The 13,752-nt window shown below is 35.6% G+C and overlaps 1 protein-coding gene across 2 annotated transcripts in view; it reads right to left on the bottom strand.

Moving 5' to 3' along the window:
• PLD5 (phospholipase D family member 5) overlaps window positions 1-13,752 on the bottom strand; it is a 173,637-nt gene that overhangs the window by 128,921 nt on the left and 30,964 nt on the right. Inside the window, exon 1 of one of the 2 annotated variants that reach the window (XM_021550468.2) lies at window positions 10,091-10,456. The exons of the other annotated variant lie outside the window; for it this stretch is intronic. Within the exon in view, the coding sequence (XP_021406143.1) occupies window positions 10,091-10,093 (3 nt within the window). The 5' untranslated portion in view covers window positions 10,094-10,456. Of the gene's footprint in view, window positions 1-10,090; window positions 10,457-13,752 lie in introns of those variants that run through there. 2 annotated transcript variants of the gene reach the window in all.

Raw genomic sequence — 13,752 nt, forward strand, 5'->3', positions numbered from 1 at the left:
AGCTCATCCATTCTTTAGCTGCCTGTTTTTTGTGCTAGAAGGAAAATACAGGCCATTTTTTCACGACGACGCTTGCATGTTTTGGTGGCAAAGACCTGAATGTAAAAAGACCCTACTTCCTCCTTCCTGTCTCCACTCCCCCAAGAAAAGTTGTAGCACACTGAAAAAACAGCATGTGGAAGTTTGGACTGCCACTGTCTAAGGAGCACATATTTCGTGGGCAGGCAGACTATTTCATTTGCCAGAGCTGTCAAGCCAGCCCTTTCTACAAAGTAGCTTAAGACAAAAGAAAAGAAAAATTACAGCAAAATGTTTTAAAAGCTACATGCAGAGGGCTGAAGCAGAGACATAGTAATTAAGTGGTTTCCTGGGTAACAATGGGGCAAACTGATCAAATCTTCCTGCTTAAAATTAGATTTTTAAAATCTACATTTAGACATTTAAGAGTTGTACAACTTCCAGGTGTTCTGAGTTGCAGCTGTTTTGATTAACTGCACCTCTAGCAAAGTAAGTAAGTCCAGTTTTGGAAATATAAGCCAGTATGATTCTTCCTCTTCTCTAGTTGTGACTTCAGTATAAAGTACAAAAAGGGCTTGATTTGCCAAAATGTCAGCACCCATAAACTGTCAGACTGAAGGTAAAATGACCTTTCAAAAATCTGAACAATCTAAGACTCTCAATTTAAGCATTAAGACTAGAGGTCTGCCCATCTAAATACAGGTATCAATCCAGTCCACTGTGAGAAAGTACATGACATGACAGGACAGCTTAAAATCCAATTGTCTGATTTAGCGGTGAAATTTGTGGCACAAATCCAAAAATGAAGCTTAGAAAATTTCCTTTACCATCCCCCCTCATTAGGAATCTGCATTTCTTGAAAGGGACAACAGGGAAATAATACAGGTGAAGTGGTTAATGCTATACATAAATCCACTGAAATATTCCTCTCTCTATGAGGGAGTTCCTGCCTTGTAAGCCTCCTATGAGTGCTCCACATGATTTATCAGTCCTTTTGCCTTCTGGCAGTAAGTATTAGCAAGCATGAGATCTCTGTAACGAACTGTGCAGCAAGGATTTGAAGAATTATTTAGAAATTTTATTTACATGAAAATGAAATGCACACCCTGGCAGATGGGAGATTGTGAAAGGTGGTTTGGACTATCTAAATGATTTTTATTTCAGGAATAGATAAGCTCTTGTGCAGTTTTCTAAACCAAGGAATCAGACATCTGGAGATCTCATTGTCGTAGCTTAAAACCTTATTTTTATACTAGTTTTTCGCATCTTTCTGTGTGTGGGAGTCTGTGAGCATAGGAAAGAAAATATTAGTTGGCTAATCAGTAACTTGACATTACAAACAAAACCAGTTACACATGGTTTTCTCTGGTTTGTACAATAGCAGCCAGATTCTGGTGTAACTTAATGAAAGAATTGGCCTCCTGCTAGGTATGCATTTGTGCAGGTGGTTTACAGTGTTATAATAGAAGTGATGTGTGCATGTAGTTCAGTAACTAGGATTCAGAAAAACCTGTGTAAAAATGGAAATAAGCTGTTCATTCCCTTTATTTCTCTATGAGAGAAAATACACACACTAAACATGAAAAGAAAGTGACAGGTGGCAAAGAAGCATTTGAATTATGTTCCAACTCTTTAAAGAATTGAGCCATGGGAATTCTCATTTTTAAAAATAATTTGAAATGTTCAGAATGTTGTTTTCTGTGGTGTTTCCTGCAAGGTTTGTGGTTTTTTTCACTAATTTAAGCATGAACAAACAACACTGAATTTTAATTAACTATCAGGTACATCAGTTTCTATTCCAAACCTCCTCCGAGAAATAACTATTTTAGATTTAATATAGAAGGGTGTTTATAACAAAAAATAATATGCTTCTCACTGCAGCCTAGTGAGTGCCAGGCCCTAAACATAGTAAAGATCTTAAGCTAAGCATGGTCTTCTGCTATATGTTTCCTTAGACTACAATGTCCATTCAGAAATTGTGCTTTTGATTAAAAAAACATAAATTTGCATTTACACAACATAGTGTGAGATCAGAGACTCGGGAGAAAATATACATGTCACTACTGAAAACAGAAGAGATTCTGCAAGTTTGCCATATTCAGCTGTGAGTCTCACTTTGACCATTAAAACCAACAGCACTGACTTTTTTAAGGTGAGATGATTATATAGGTTTAGGTTTTGAAAACCTTCTTAATACCTGAAAAAAATCAGCTTCATGGTCTTGGTCAGGATTCCTCCTTGAAATTAATGCTGACTCAATGTAACATCTCTCAATGAACCTTCCCCAAAGGTTAACTGCTGTGCCAATTACTTTTCACCATATACTTTCCACAGCACTTCTTCAATCAGGTCTAGAACCACAGCAAACTCTTAGTGAAGAGCCAAGGGCCCAGGCAGGGTCAGGGCAGAGAGTGGAAGCCCTAGCCTCTGATATTAAGCTCCTAGCTGAAGGTCAATGCATCCCCAGGAGACTCCAGCTCCTCACCTCAAGGATTTCTTTGGGCAGCACTAAGAGCACAACCCACATGTATTTTTGACCAAGAATTTCCAGGTGTATCTATGCTGTCCATTCTTAAAAACAAATGTTACCACACACACTGCCTACAGCTTTGTTTGGAGATAGCTAAAACAAAATCTACTGAAGCCTCTTTCTTCCCACAGAAAATGAAGAAGTAGTGGGGAGGAGGAGGGGAACTGAACATTCTTTTTTTTGTCGCCTTAGGATGCAATTAATCCGAGAAAACTCTCAACATTGCATACCCAGCAGTAAGCGCTTGTGAGATTTAGCCCTAAGCAACTGACTGTTTTCATTTCTTATGTCTGAGTCACTACTGAGTTACTTTCTAAGTAGGAGAGTATTTAGCAACAGGTGAACTAATATCATCACCTCTTCTGGATACCTTTAAACAAACATGGGTGTCATCCACAACAGTGGCAACTATGCACATAATTAAAACTGTATTAAACAGACAGGAAAACCTAAACTTTGGCGAATTTCCATGATTCTCATACTTCTGGAAGAGCAAATAACTTTTAAGCTATGAAACAAATGTTTACAAGAGTGGCCTATCTTAGGGCTGTATTAAAATTCCAGTGTAATATGTTCACATAACAAAAATTCTGATCAAAAAGTATTTTTCTGAAGACAAAGATTATTAGAAAAAAATGCTGTTACAGATGGGAAACAAACTTCTTAGAAAACCTTTATACCACTGATAAATTAGTATTATGTACTATCATTCCAGGAAAGTAATTTTCTCCCTATAATTATCTATTGCTATAAAGTATTTTCTCAAGCAGCATCTTGCAGGTATCTTTTACATGCATGAATTTAATTTACATGCATGAATTTAATTATATTGTTCATGAAAAATCCTCCTACTCTCTCATCACTGACTGGAAGCATATGTTTTATGTGCTTCCCTATCCCCACTGACACAGATCAGAGAGAATATTTCACTGGAGAATTAAAATGATCCACAGCAAATGCACGACTTCCATGAACCTGGACTAGAAAATCTATAAGGCTGAAACAACTGGTAAAACTATAAAGGTCACTCTACATGAATATAAATTTAAAGTATTTTAGCCTTTTTTCACCTTTTAGATTTTCCCACAAATATTTTTACATTTCTTTTTATTAAAAAGAGACTCTAATCAAGAGTGAAGCCAACTCCATTAGTAAATTTATAAAAGAGGTGTAGTATTTGGGGGACTTGTGATATGCTGACAACACAAAATCTACTACAAAAATTAATGTCTCACAAAGTCATATGAAATTTTAAAATATTGTATAATAAACTACTTTCTATAACAGCTTACAAATTGCATGTTTGATGCAATTCCTATGTTATGATGCACTACATCAAAAATGTTTTATTCAGTTAGCTTGCATTTTCCATTACTTCAAGGAGTTCTGAAACTGATGCAGTAGAAAGATTCATGTTTATGCTGGTACACTTCTAAATCTGTTAATGTTTTTCAAGCAAGTAACTGTAAAGGAATGTGTCTTACTAGGCTGTGGAATTACTCCCTATCCAATGTATAATACCTAAATACACATTTGGTGAAAGTTACAAATATTAAACTTGTGAAGGTGTTTGGTTTATATTTTCTTCAAAAGGAAAGAACAAGCAACACATTTGTTCTACAGCACACAACAAATGCTGTTATTGCAGGCACCAAAGGAATAAACTGCTGCCACCCCAAAGCATGTGTTCTCAATCCGTACTATACAAAACTGTGTCCACAATAACAGTTTCCTAGTAATTTTTGGTTTGTTTTAACACACTTAAACCCAAAATTATGACTGCCTCCTTTCTTGGAACCTAGCAACATGGCAATTACCTGTCAATCTCAAACCCACCAAATCCACCAGGATCACTATGACAGAAAACTCTTTTGGGACTCAGTCTTCTAAGCTCTTCTTCAACTTCCTTGAAGACCAAACTAAGCAATTGGCTTTGGATGATTAATACATGAATGACCTTGCAAACAAAAGGCACAGCTGGAGACAAGGGAACTCCACAAGCTGATTACAGGATCACACCAGCACCGATGGGCAGAGGAAATGCAGTCCATGAGCAGCCCCAGTGCGCAAACAGGTAACAGCTAGCTACAAGCATCATTTTATGACAATCTCTGAAGCAAACAAATACTAGTAGAGACCTCAATATATTCTGCCTAAAACATCCCTAGTGTGCTGTATTCATCCTTTACACAGGACTCACTTTTTCATGTTTTGTATGCACAAGGAAACAATTTCTCTTCTACTTGTGCCATAGCAGAGGAATTATTAGATGCAAGTGTTGATTTTGATATTGATCCTCTGTAATAGTGGAATGAGGAACAGGACAAAAAACAAGTTTTTTAACATGCCTAATACTTTCAACAATCCTTCAAAGAGATAAATAAGAAAATTAACATTAGTGCATACAACAAGTTTAGTCAGAAGAGAATCTATCAAGCACTCTCTAAAATTAGTCCCTTCTATTTCTTCAATGAAAAGAAAAAAATACATGAGGGACATTTCTTTTTCTGACATAAATTTTATAGGCCAGCTTTAGTTGGTGGAAGATTATTTTTATGCAAATGATTTAGAGGTTTGCAGTAGCTCCTAGTTACCCAAGACCAAACGGCCCAGACAGCGTGTTTGTCCGAAATCAAGTATACATTTTTTTCAAAAATTAATCTGTAGAATTACTGCTAGTAAAATCTTTACCGCATTAGGCAGATTTTTTCTTTCTGGAAAGGAAAAACAACAAAAACTGCTAAAAGTAGGTATTTACACAAAAAGAAGCTAAATCAGAGGTGTAGTCTTATAACATTCTCTTTCTTGCCATTCCTTCCAAATGACTGTATAGTCTTAGTCATCACCCGACCAAATAAATCCCCATTATATGGCTAAGACAGAGTTCTCCCTGTTACTGGACATGTGTATGTCCAGTCACAGAAGAACATCTCAGCAGCCCCAAAAGCACCTAGTCTGGTACTCTGACACCCATGCACCACCTCCTATCCTGTGACAGGGAAAATTATCACATAAAAATCCTGTCATGAAAGCCACATCACATAAGGGGCAAAAAGACTGCAACACAAGATCTCAAATTCTCTGAGCTATTCAAAAGGTTAGCACTATAAAGTTAAAGCCATGGCTATTAAAAAAAGGACCTTATTACGGTAATGAAGCCGGAAGTGTTGAGAGTTTCACCACCAGATTTATCTACATCTTTGACTGAATAAGGATCAACACCAGAGATTACCAACCTTCTGCTGTGCATTCCAAAACTCTTTATGAATCCAAAACTTCCAGTCAGATACATAAGGTGTATATTGGTGAGAAGAGTGAAGTGGTGCCCCAACACAGGGCCAGGGGTGTAGACAGCTCTCACCTCCAAGTTGAAACTTCATTAACGAAAGATATAATAGGGCTGACAATGGGCTGTGTATACCCAGGTCACACCACACTGAAAAACATTTCAATGAAATATTCATAACAACAGATTTACAGCAGACTAAAAACTCTAATGCAAAGTCTTGAGAATTTCTTTAGGAATGGCAGCTTCTCATCAGCACTCTGTGTAGGGAAGCAAACCAGGAAATCTACCCAAACTGCACCATGTCTCCCACCACTACATATTACCCATCACTATATATTACCCATCCTCAGCTCTGCTTAGAGCACATTCCTTATACAAGTGCTGGAAATCCTTCAGGGCACAACTCCATAACTTGCTCTTCTTGCATTTCCACAGTGTCAGGTGGGTATAAAGCTGTCAGTACCTTTTTATCTTCTCTAGACTCCTTTTACATAAAATGTCCATGGAAAGTCCCAACATTAATTGTTTTCAGTATTCTCAGTATAGTCATGAAGTACAAGAGCAATTATGTGAGGCAAAATATCATGTTGCTGTGAGATCCTAAGATATATGGGAAACACAACTTTGTCCTGATATTTCAAAACACTGCAAACACCATGATGCAAACATTAAGCAGATGTAGCAAAATATGTATTATCCAGCCACCTTCTCAGTAAAGCTGTATTCCTCTGGAAGCTGCTCCCATCAATTATTTCACCTAGAGACCAGACTGACCTTTTTCCCTGCCTTCATTTTCATCAACTTGATTTCTGATGGCATGACAGGATCAAAGCCAAAAGGACAGACTAATGCTAAAAGCATCCATTTTTAATAGCTTCTTCATATGTCACATGGCTGAAGGAAGAAAACCCTGTCTTGAACACAGATGCAGCAGGCATGCCAATACATTATGTAAAAAACAGCAAATAATTTATAACTTCCTGAGAGCAACTAATTTTATGTTATACTACCAATGTAATGGCACAGTTTAAAAGATGGATTTCAGAGAGAAAAACCTGATCTGCATATTAGATGGACTGTAGAATCAAAAGGAAAATGGCTTAAAAACATAATCCTCCATCATGTAAAAAAACTACTGTTCTTGCATAAACCTTGCCTGCTGATATATTTTATTCACTGAAAGTATTCAGGATCCATAAACATGGATGCTAAGATTTTAAAATACAAATTTATTTCATTACAAGTAAATGTGAATACATAGATAGATATATATGTGTGTGTGTGTGTATATATATATGTATATATATATATGGAGATATTTCAAAATTACATTTCAATGAAAGCTCAATGTGGTTTATTTTTATCCTTCACAAACAATATTTATGGAGCATGCAAGAGTGCCAGACTTACTGGCATGGTAAACAACCTGACATGCAGTTTTTTAACCTAAGCCAAACTGTGTCAAAAGTTACTTGGGACATTTAAGTTAATACCAAACACATGCACAAAACTATACTGCAGCAGATTCCTTCTGACTACTGTCACCATGAATGAACAAACTTATTTTTTACCAGAAAACTAATAGAATAACAAAGCAAAATGTACTAAAAGAACAGAACCTGAGAGTATTATTAAGTCTTGAATCAAGTTCATAGCAGATGCAAAGCAACACTTCCTTTCCATAAACATATTTTATATTACATATAAAATCCACAGCTTAAATATTTATAATATACCTCTTTATATAAGGATTACATTTTCAGGCAGATTATCAGACTTCAATTTAGTTACTGAAATAAAAAAAAAATGCTTAGCCTAAATTCATCTGGATGAATAATACATCCACTTGTTGTATAAATTCAGCACCAGGAAAGACAGGAAGACACTGTAAATAACTTTGCCATACCAAACATATCCCTTGCACTAATTATACTTTATTACAATCTAGCACTGTAATAGTCATGTCTACAACTTCTTAGTTTTTCTGATAAAGCCTGTACATTATTTATAATTTTACTTCTGTTCTTTAAACTTACTAAAAAAAACACTTTGAATAAGTAAACTTGATATCTAATGCATTTGACAGCTTGCAGTTTGGGCTTCCTTAAGACCATTTACTATTTACATTCCACAAGACATCACATAATCTAAAAATTTTAAGTGAAAGGCTGTTCCGTCTGGACTAGTAATGTAATTTATTAGATTGCTGACTACTATTTAGGATACACTTTTGGGGGATGCATGTGGTGCATGTTTCTTTTCTGTTTTACTTTTTTTTTTCCCCTTCAGTAACTTATGCAAGATCCTTCTTCAGGCCATCCAAATGGAAAGAAATAGATCCCTTGTGAACTCACTGCTTTAGTTACTGAACTAATCCATGTCAAGCAAGACACAATGTAAGGTTACTTCGGCTAAAACTTTATCAACAGCAAGTATGTGGCAGAACATGAATGTTATTTTTCTAGAAGGAAATGTTTCTATTAACTTGCTGTCACAGAAGCATAATCTGCATTTGGCTTATGTAGGAACTAGAGAATCACAAAAGTGGAAATATATATAACATAATTTGTTATTAATTATGTTCTGTGATCACAATAGGCAAATGCAGCCTGATCTCCTACCTGCATAATTTTCCTGTAAAATTTAGATGCAGGATAAAACTAACTATGGGCACAGTATTCTCTGACAAGAAATAAAAGTATATTCAAGTCTCTTCAGTACAACAGTACTGTTTAATGGTTACCCAACATAGGGGATTTTTGTCCAAAAAAAAGCAATAACAATATTAATAATGATAACAACAACCACCACATGTAGATTCATACTAAACATTGTTCCAAGATCCTTACAGCCTGGTTGCCATTCAATTATTGATTTTGCAATCTATTCTGCATACTGACAAAGAAAACCATAAATTTTTAACACATCAAAGTGCAGTGTCTAACAGGAAACATATAGGCTATGATAACATGATTGACTTAATTACTTTTATTTCAGTTAATCCACTTAGAAAAGGAAAAGTTCAGAAAGAATTTAGTGATAGTTTCAGGGGTTTTTAATTTTTGTACTGCTGAGGAAGAACAAAATGCACAACAAAGATAGAAAATATAAATCAAATTTTGTTTCACATTTGCTGTACACTTTTCAAACTCTCATGGTTATTCTGTTAAAAATCTCCTCTTCCATTTGAATCACAAAGAGAATAATGCCCTACCGATCAAGCTAGACTGTCAAGTTAATGCATTTCAGTGCTCTTCAGACTTATTTAGTAATTTGCTTTCCTTTCACTCTGACATACTGTAATGTCCTAATCGATAAATTCCTGGACTTAGTATGCCCTTAAAATGAACAGCTGAGTTTCCATACAGGAGATTGGGTTTGATGTTTATTGCAATCAACACCCACTCCCAACCCCCAGAAAAACCCCAACAAAACAGTCTTGACAATGAGTCTTGGGATTAAGCACTCCCAAGATACGTTTCCTCCCTCAAATTATTTAATACATAGAAAAATGCTAATATGCATATTTTTATTCTATACTCAGGCATTTTTAAACCATTGATAGCATTGGTATCAATTTACACTATATTTAGATTCCCACATTTATGTGCTTTATATTCTAATTCTATTGTTTTAATGTTTAGATCAGAATATTAAAATAGGTACAAATAATAAAATCATTATTCTAAAAACTTTTCCCTGGTTATTTTTCCCACCAAATAAATGCACCAGAGAAACAATGTAATTAACAGGTTTTCATGGATTGAAAACCCGGAAAAATAAAAACTTCATAGCTCCCTAAAAGTCAAAGGCATGTACTGAGCACATCTGCTTCTTTCTAAAAAACAAAACCCAAAAACCCATATAAACATACAGCCTGCATGAGTGATTGGCATAGGTTTATTTATATTTTCATGCATAAAGTCTGTGTCAGAGATTATTAATCCAAAATCATTTTTAAACCCCATACAGCTGTCCTCCTGAAATAAACCAACAGACAATTTACATCAAATACTCATCAGCAATCCTTCCCAGTTTTAAAGATTTTATATAAGCTGCACAACATTTTCAGTGCCAGATATATTTGTCACCAACTTGCATTGCTGTTCTCTTGTAGAAAAAAATCATAATTCCTTTGCATCTTACATACTGGGTTTTTTTGTTTTAAATACTGACCTTTACTAATTTCAATTTTTAAACATCTTTTACAGAGTAATAACCTTGATCTGGTGAAGAAGTAAAGAGCTTCTTACCATCCTGATCCAGTATTTTTCACGTCTCTCGATGTTCAGCAGCAAGGAGCTGTTGCTGTTGCACTGCTTACTAGAGACACTGGAGGCTTTGGAAGCAGAGAATGTTTTATGTGGTTAAAATGTATCACCACTGATTATATTTCAGTCCCTCAATTCCTAGCCTTGAATCTCTGGAAATCAGCCAATCCAAGTGATAAAGAGGTTTTCAACAAGAAGTTGCAGAATTTCCACAGTGAATGCTTCATGGAAATGTTTTGCTTCTTGATACTTGTTTTTTTATATCCACTAAATGTTAAAATAAATCCTGGCTCCCTTTTCCCTCCTTCTCTTTTTTCTTTTCTCTAAAATGAGATTCATATATTGTTCACAAGGGACTTTGGCATTTGCTATAGCTAGGCACAGTGCAGAAGGGCATCATGCCAGATTACGCATACATCTCAGCCAAGATACCTGAATTTTGACTTGCAACACACCCTGTTATTCCAAACATGGATCTTCCTAAGCCAAAGCTCCCAGCTGCCAAAATGCACAGTGTTTTTGTGAGGCAGCCAAATGCCCCTTTAGATTAGCTAAGAGCATCTTTTATTTGCAATGTGGTTGGTCGTTATTGGCTTTTCTTTTCTTTTTTTTTTTTTTTTTTAACACTTTTTTCCCTAGGGCAGACAAAGTGGTAAGTTCCAAAGGGATGAAATGATCAACTGGCACTTCTACTGCCACTCCTCTCAAGAACAAATTTCACACAGCAAATTTCCCAGCATATTTCCCTGCAATGCTATAACTATGTTTAATTACTCAGTTAACATTATAACCATCTTAATGTTCTCAATGGTAGCTCAGGATGCTTCTGTTTTGTATGATAAAATAAAACAACAACAAAAAAAAAGTCCAAACAAAACAAAACCAAAGCAAACAAGCAAAAATACCCCATGAAAACTCACAAATGCAAAAGCTAACTAAACAGGCAGTCCTGACTCCATGGTGTTATGAAATAACACCTCACAGTAAGAGGTGACAAAGAGGGAGGCAAAAGGAACTAAGTCAGATTACTGTCTAGTTTAACAGGTACTTAGAATAATTTCCACGCTTTTTGGGCCTCCCAATAAAGGGGTTTTAAAGAAAAGATTATCAAAAGGCTATGGAGACTACATTGGAGATGTTCTCAAGAAGATAGTATATTAATGTACTAAGAGAGTGTAAGACTGAGACTGAAATTTTAATGAATAATGGAAGACTATGGAGTGATGCTTCTGCAACAACTGAGAGTTTATAAAAGTCTAGAAAAGTGAAGACCATGTTCTGTGCAAGGAAGGAAAATAAATTCAGAAGATACGTCTGTGGGTTTTTTCAACTCTGTTTGCAAAAGGAAACAATAATGATTTTCACTGAATCTGAATGGGTATGAAAGTGCAGGACTGACCTGAAGAACACAAGGAAAAGGATGCTGGACTAATTGGCAAGCTTGTTTAATAGGTGAAGAAGGGCTGGATGGAACATTTGAATGTTTGTTGAAACAGCAATGAACTTTAAGAAATTACATTAAAAATAAGATATAATAATCAATAACATTGACAATGCAATTTCTGAACTTAGAGAAAAATGAAGTAATAAATTACATGGGTTTTGAACACCATGGCAATATTAGGTTGTTTTCTAGAGTGACAAGGAAGCAGCAGGAGGGAAGTCTGTAAGAGGCCTGTTTTAGCCATTGAACTGTTGACATCTAGCTGAACAGCCACAAGAAGTTCTCTTAATTCCAGAACCTTCTTCTTCAGCCAGAGCTAAAAAATTCAATTGCAAGGCATCATGGCAAAGATGAATTCGATATGTGTTTACAGATGAGCATGTCTGATGTAAATAAAAGGACCACAGTTCAATACATAAGAAATATAGCAAGATGGAGTGGAAAGTGGCCCTGAAAGGCTGATTAAGAAGATAGAAGGGTAAAGAAATAAGCAAACCACGTTCTATGAAACCAAGATAGGAAGAAAAATGGACAGCAGTATAAGAGATCGCTTACAGAACAAAGAAAATCAGTAGACAGCCCTAGTTTCATTGTTCGACCAGAAAGCTGTCTCCAGATACCTTGTCTTGAGCAACATCAGCAGCATGGAAGGAGCAGAAGATGCACAGATTGGTGCCCAGCACCACATCTGCACTCAGGCAGTGTCCATAAATAACTCACAGTTGTACGAGTCACACTGCTAATGGGATTTCCATCAGAGAGGTTCTACATTTAATATCACTGAGACCCAGCAGAGAATTCTGTGAAACAATTCAATTGCAATCAATCTGGCTACATAGGTCTTGCTCTTTTTAGAAGTAAAAACTTTTCCATCAGAAAGTTTTCAGTCATCTTACTAGTCTACACAATTTTTTCCTGTAATCCTTGAAACCCTTATGCTCACAAAGATATATGCTGGGATAGTGATCAGATGCCAAATATGGAGACACACAGCCAATTTGTGCTCCTGCATGTTTCTACACAAAATGTGTATGGGACAAGGTAGTATGGCCCTATGCATAGATGCAACAATTTTCAACTCTGCCTTTCAGTCAATGAAGCCAGAATACTTCCATTTTTTACTGAAAAGTAATTCAATTATTTAATGCATACAAATTTCAGAATGAAATCTGTCACAGTCTTCTCACAATTAAAACATGCACCTCCCAAATTCAAGCACAAATATCGCCTCCTAAATTCAACTAAAAGACATTTCTATATTAAAAAATGCTATCATGCACCTATACAGGCAGAAAAAAAAAATCAAGTTGACTAACTTACTTCAGCATTAGCACACCTGCTTCAAAACAAAGCCACCTTTTCCATTTACTTTTAACTCCTTCTAATACGGAAAAAGAAGTGACCACCAAGGGAGTTATGTACTCATATAATTGCAAAAGTTTAAATGTGAACCTCAACTTCTACATCTATAAACCTTAAAGATGATTTTTTTTCTCCCTTCAATTCTTGAAGGATCCAAAAGCAATGGGAGCCTACATTTTTCAGACAGATCCAGAATTTCTCCTTTTCATGAGGAAACCAATTTCTTCCCAAATTTGAGTTAAAACATGTAATTTAATCCTTGCTGACTGGTTACAACCCTATTGCCAGACTTCACCCTTCCCGGCATATTAACTGCCAACATGAGCTCCATGCTTCAGAAGCTATATCAAAAATAAAAATAAAGCTCTCAAAGGCATCTGATAACATTCTTTAAGTCCCTGTAGAAATGTAGTTAGCAGGCTACATAATTTAAACACTTATTTAGACAACATAAAGATGCCCGTGAATGATTTAAATAATCAAGGAATGCACAACGAAGCTGAAAACACTTAAGTTGGATTAAAAGTAATCTAAATAGTATGAAAATAGGTTAGATATGGCAATACAAGTTATTTCACAAGTGTTCTTTGCAACATGTAACCATTCAGACTAGGGCACTCAAACTGCAACAACTGAATGATTGTACTAACTGGTACCAAACATAAGGCAATTGATCAAAGAACTGAATTTTTGCTCTGATACAATTTCTTTTATTTTGGCATTTGATTGTTGTCCAGAGAGAAGAGTTTAAAAAAAAAATCAATTTTTCATTAAATGAAAAATCCTAATAAATTTAAATGCAGAATTGTTGAGTCGTTTTGGATTTGCTTAAGATGCC

The sequence above is a fragment of the Lonchura striata genome, chromosome 3 (assembly GCF_046129695.1).
Source record: "Lonchura striata isolate bLonStr1 chromosome 3, bLonStr1.mat, whole genome shotgun sequence".
NCBI lineage: Eukaryota > Metazoa > Chordata > Aves > Passeriformes > Estrildidae > Lonchura > Lonchura striata.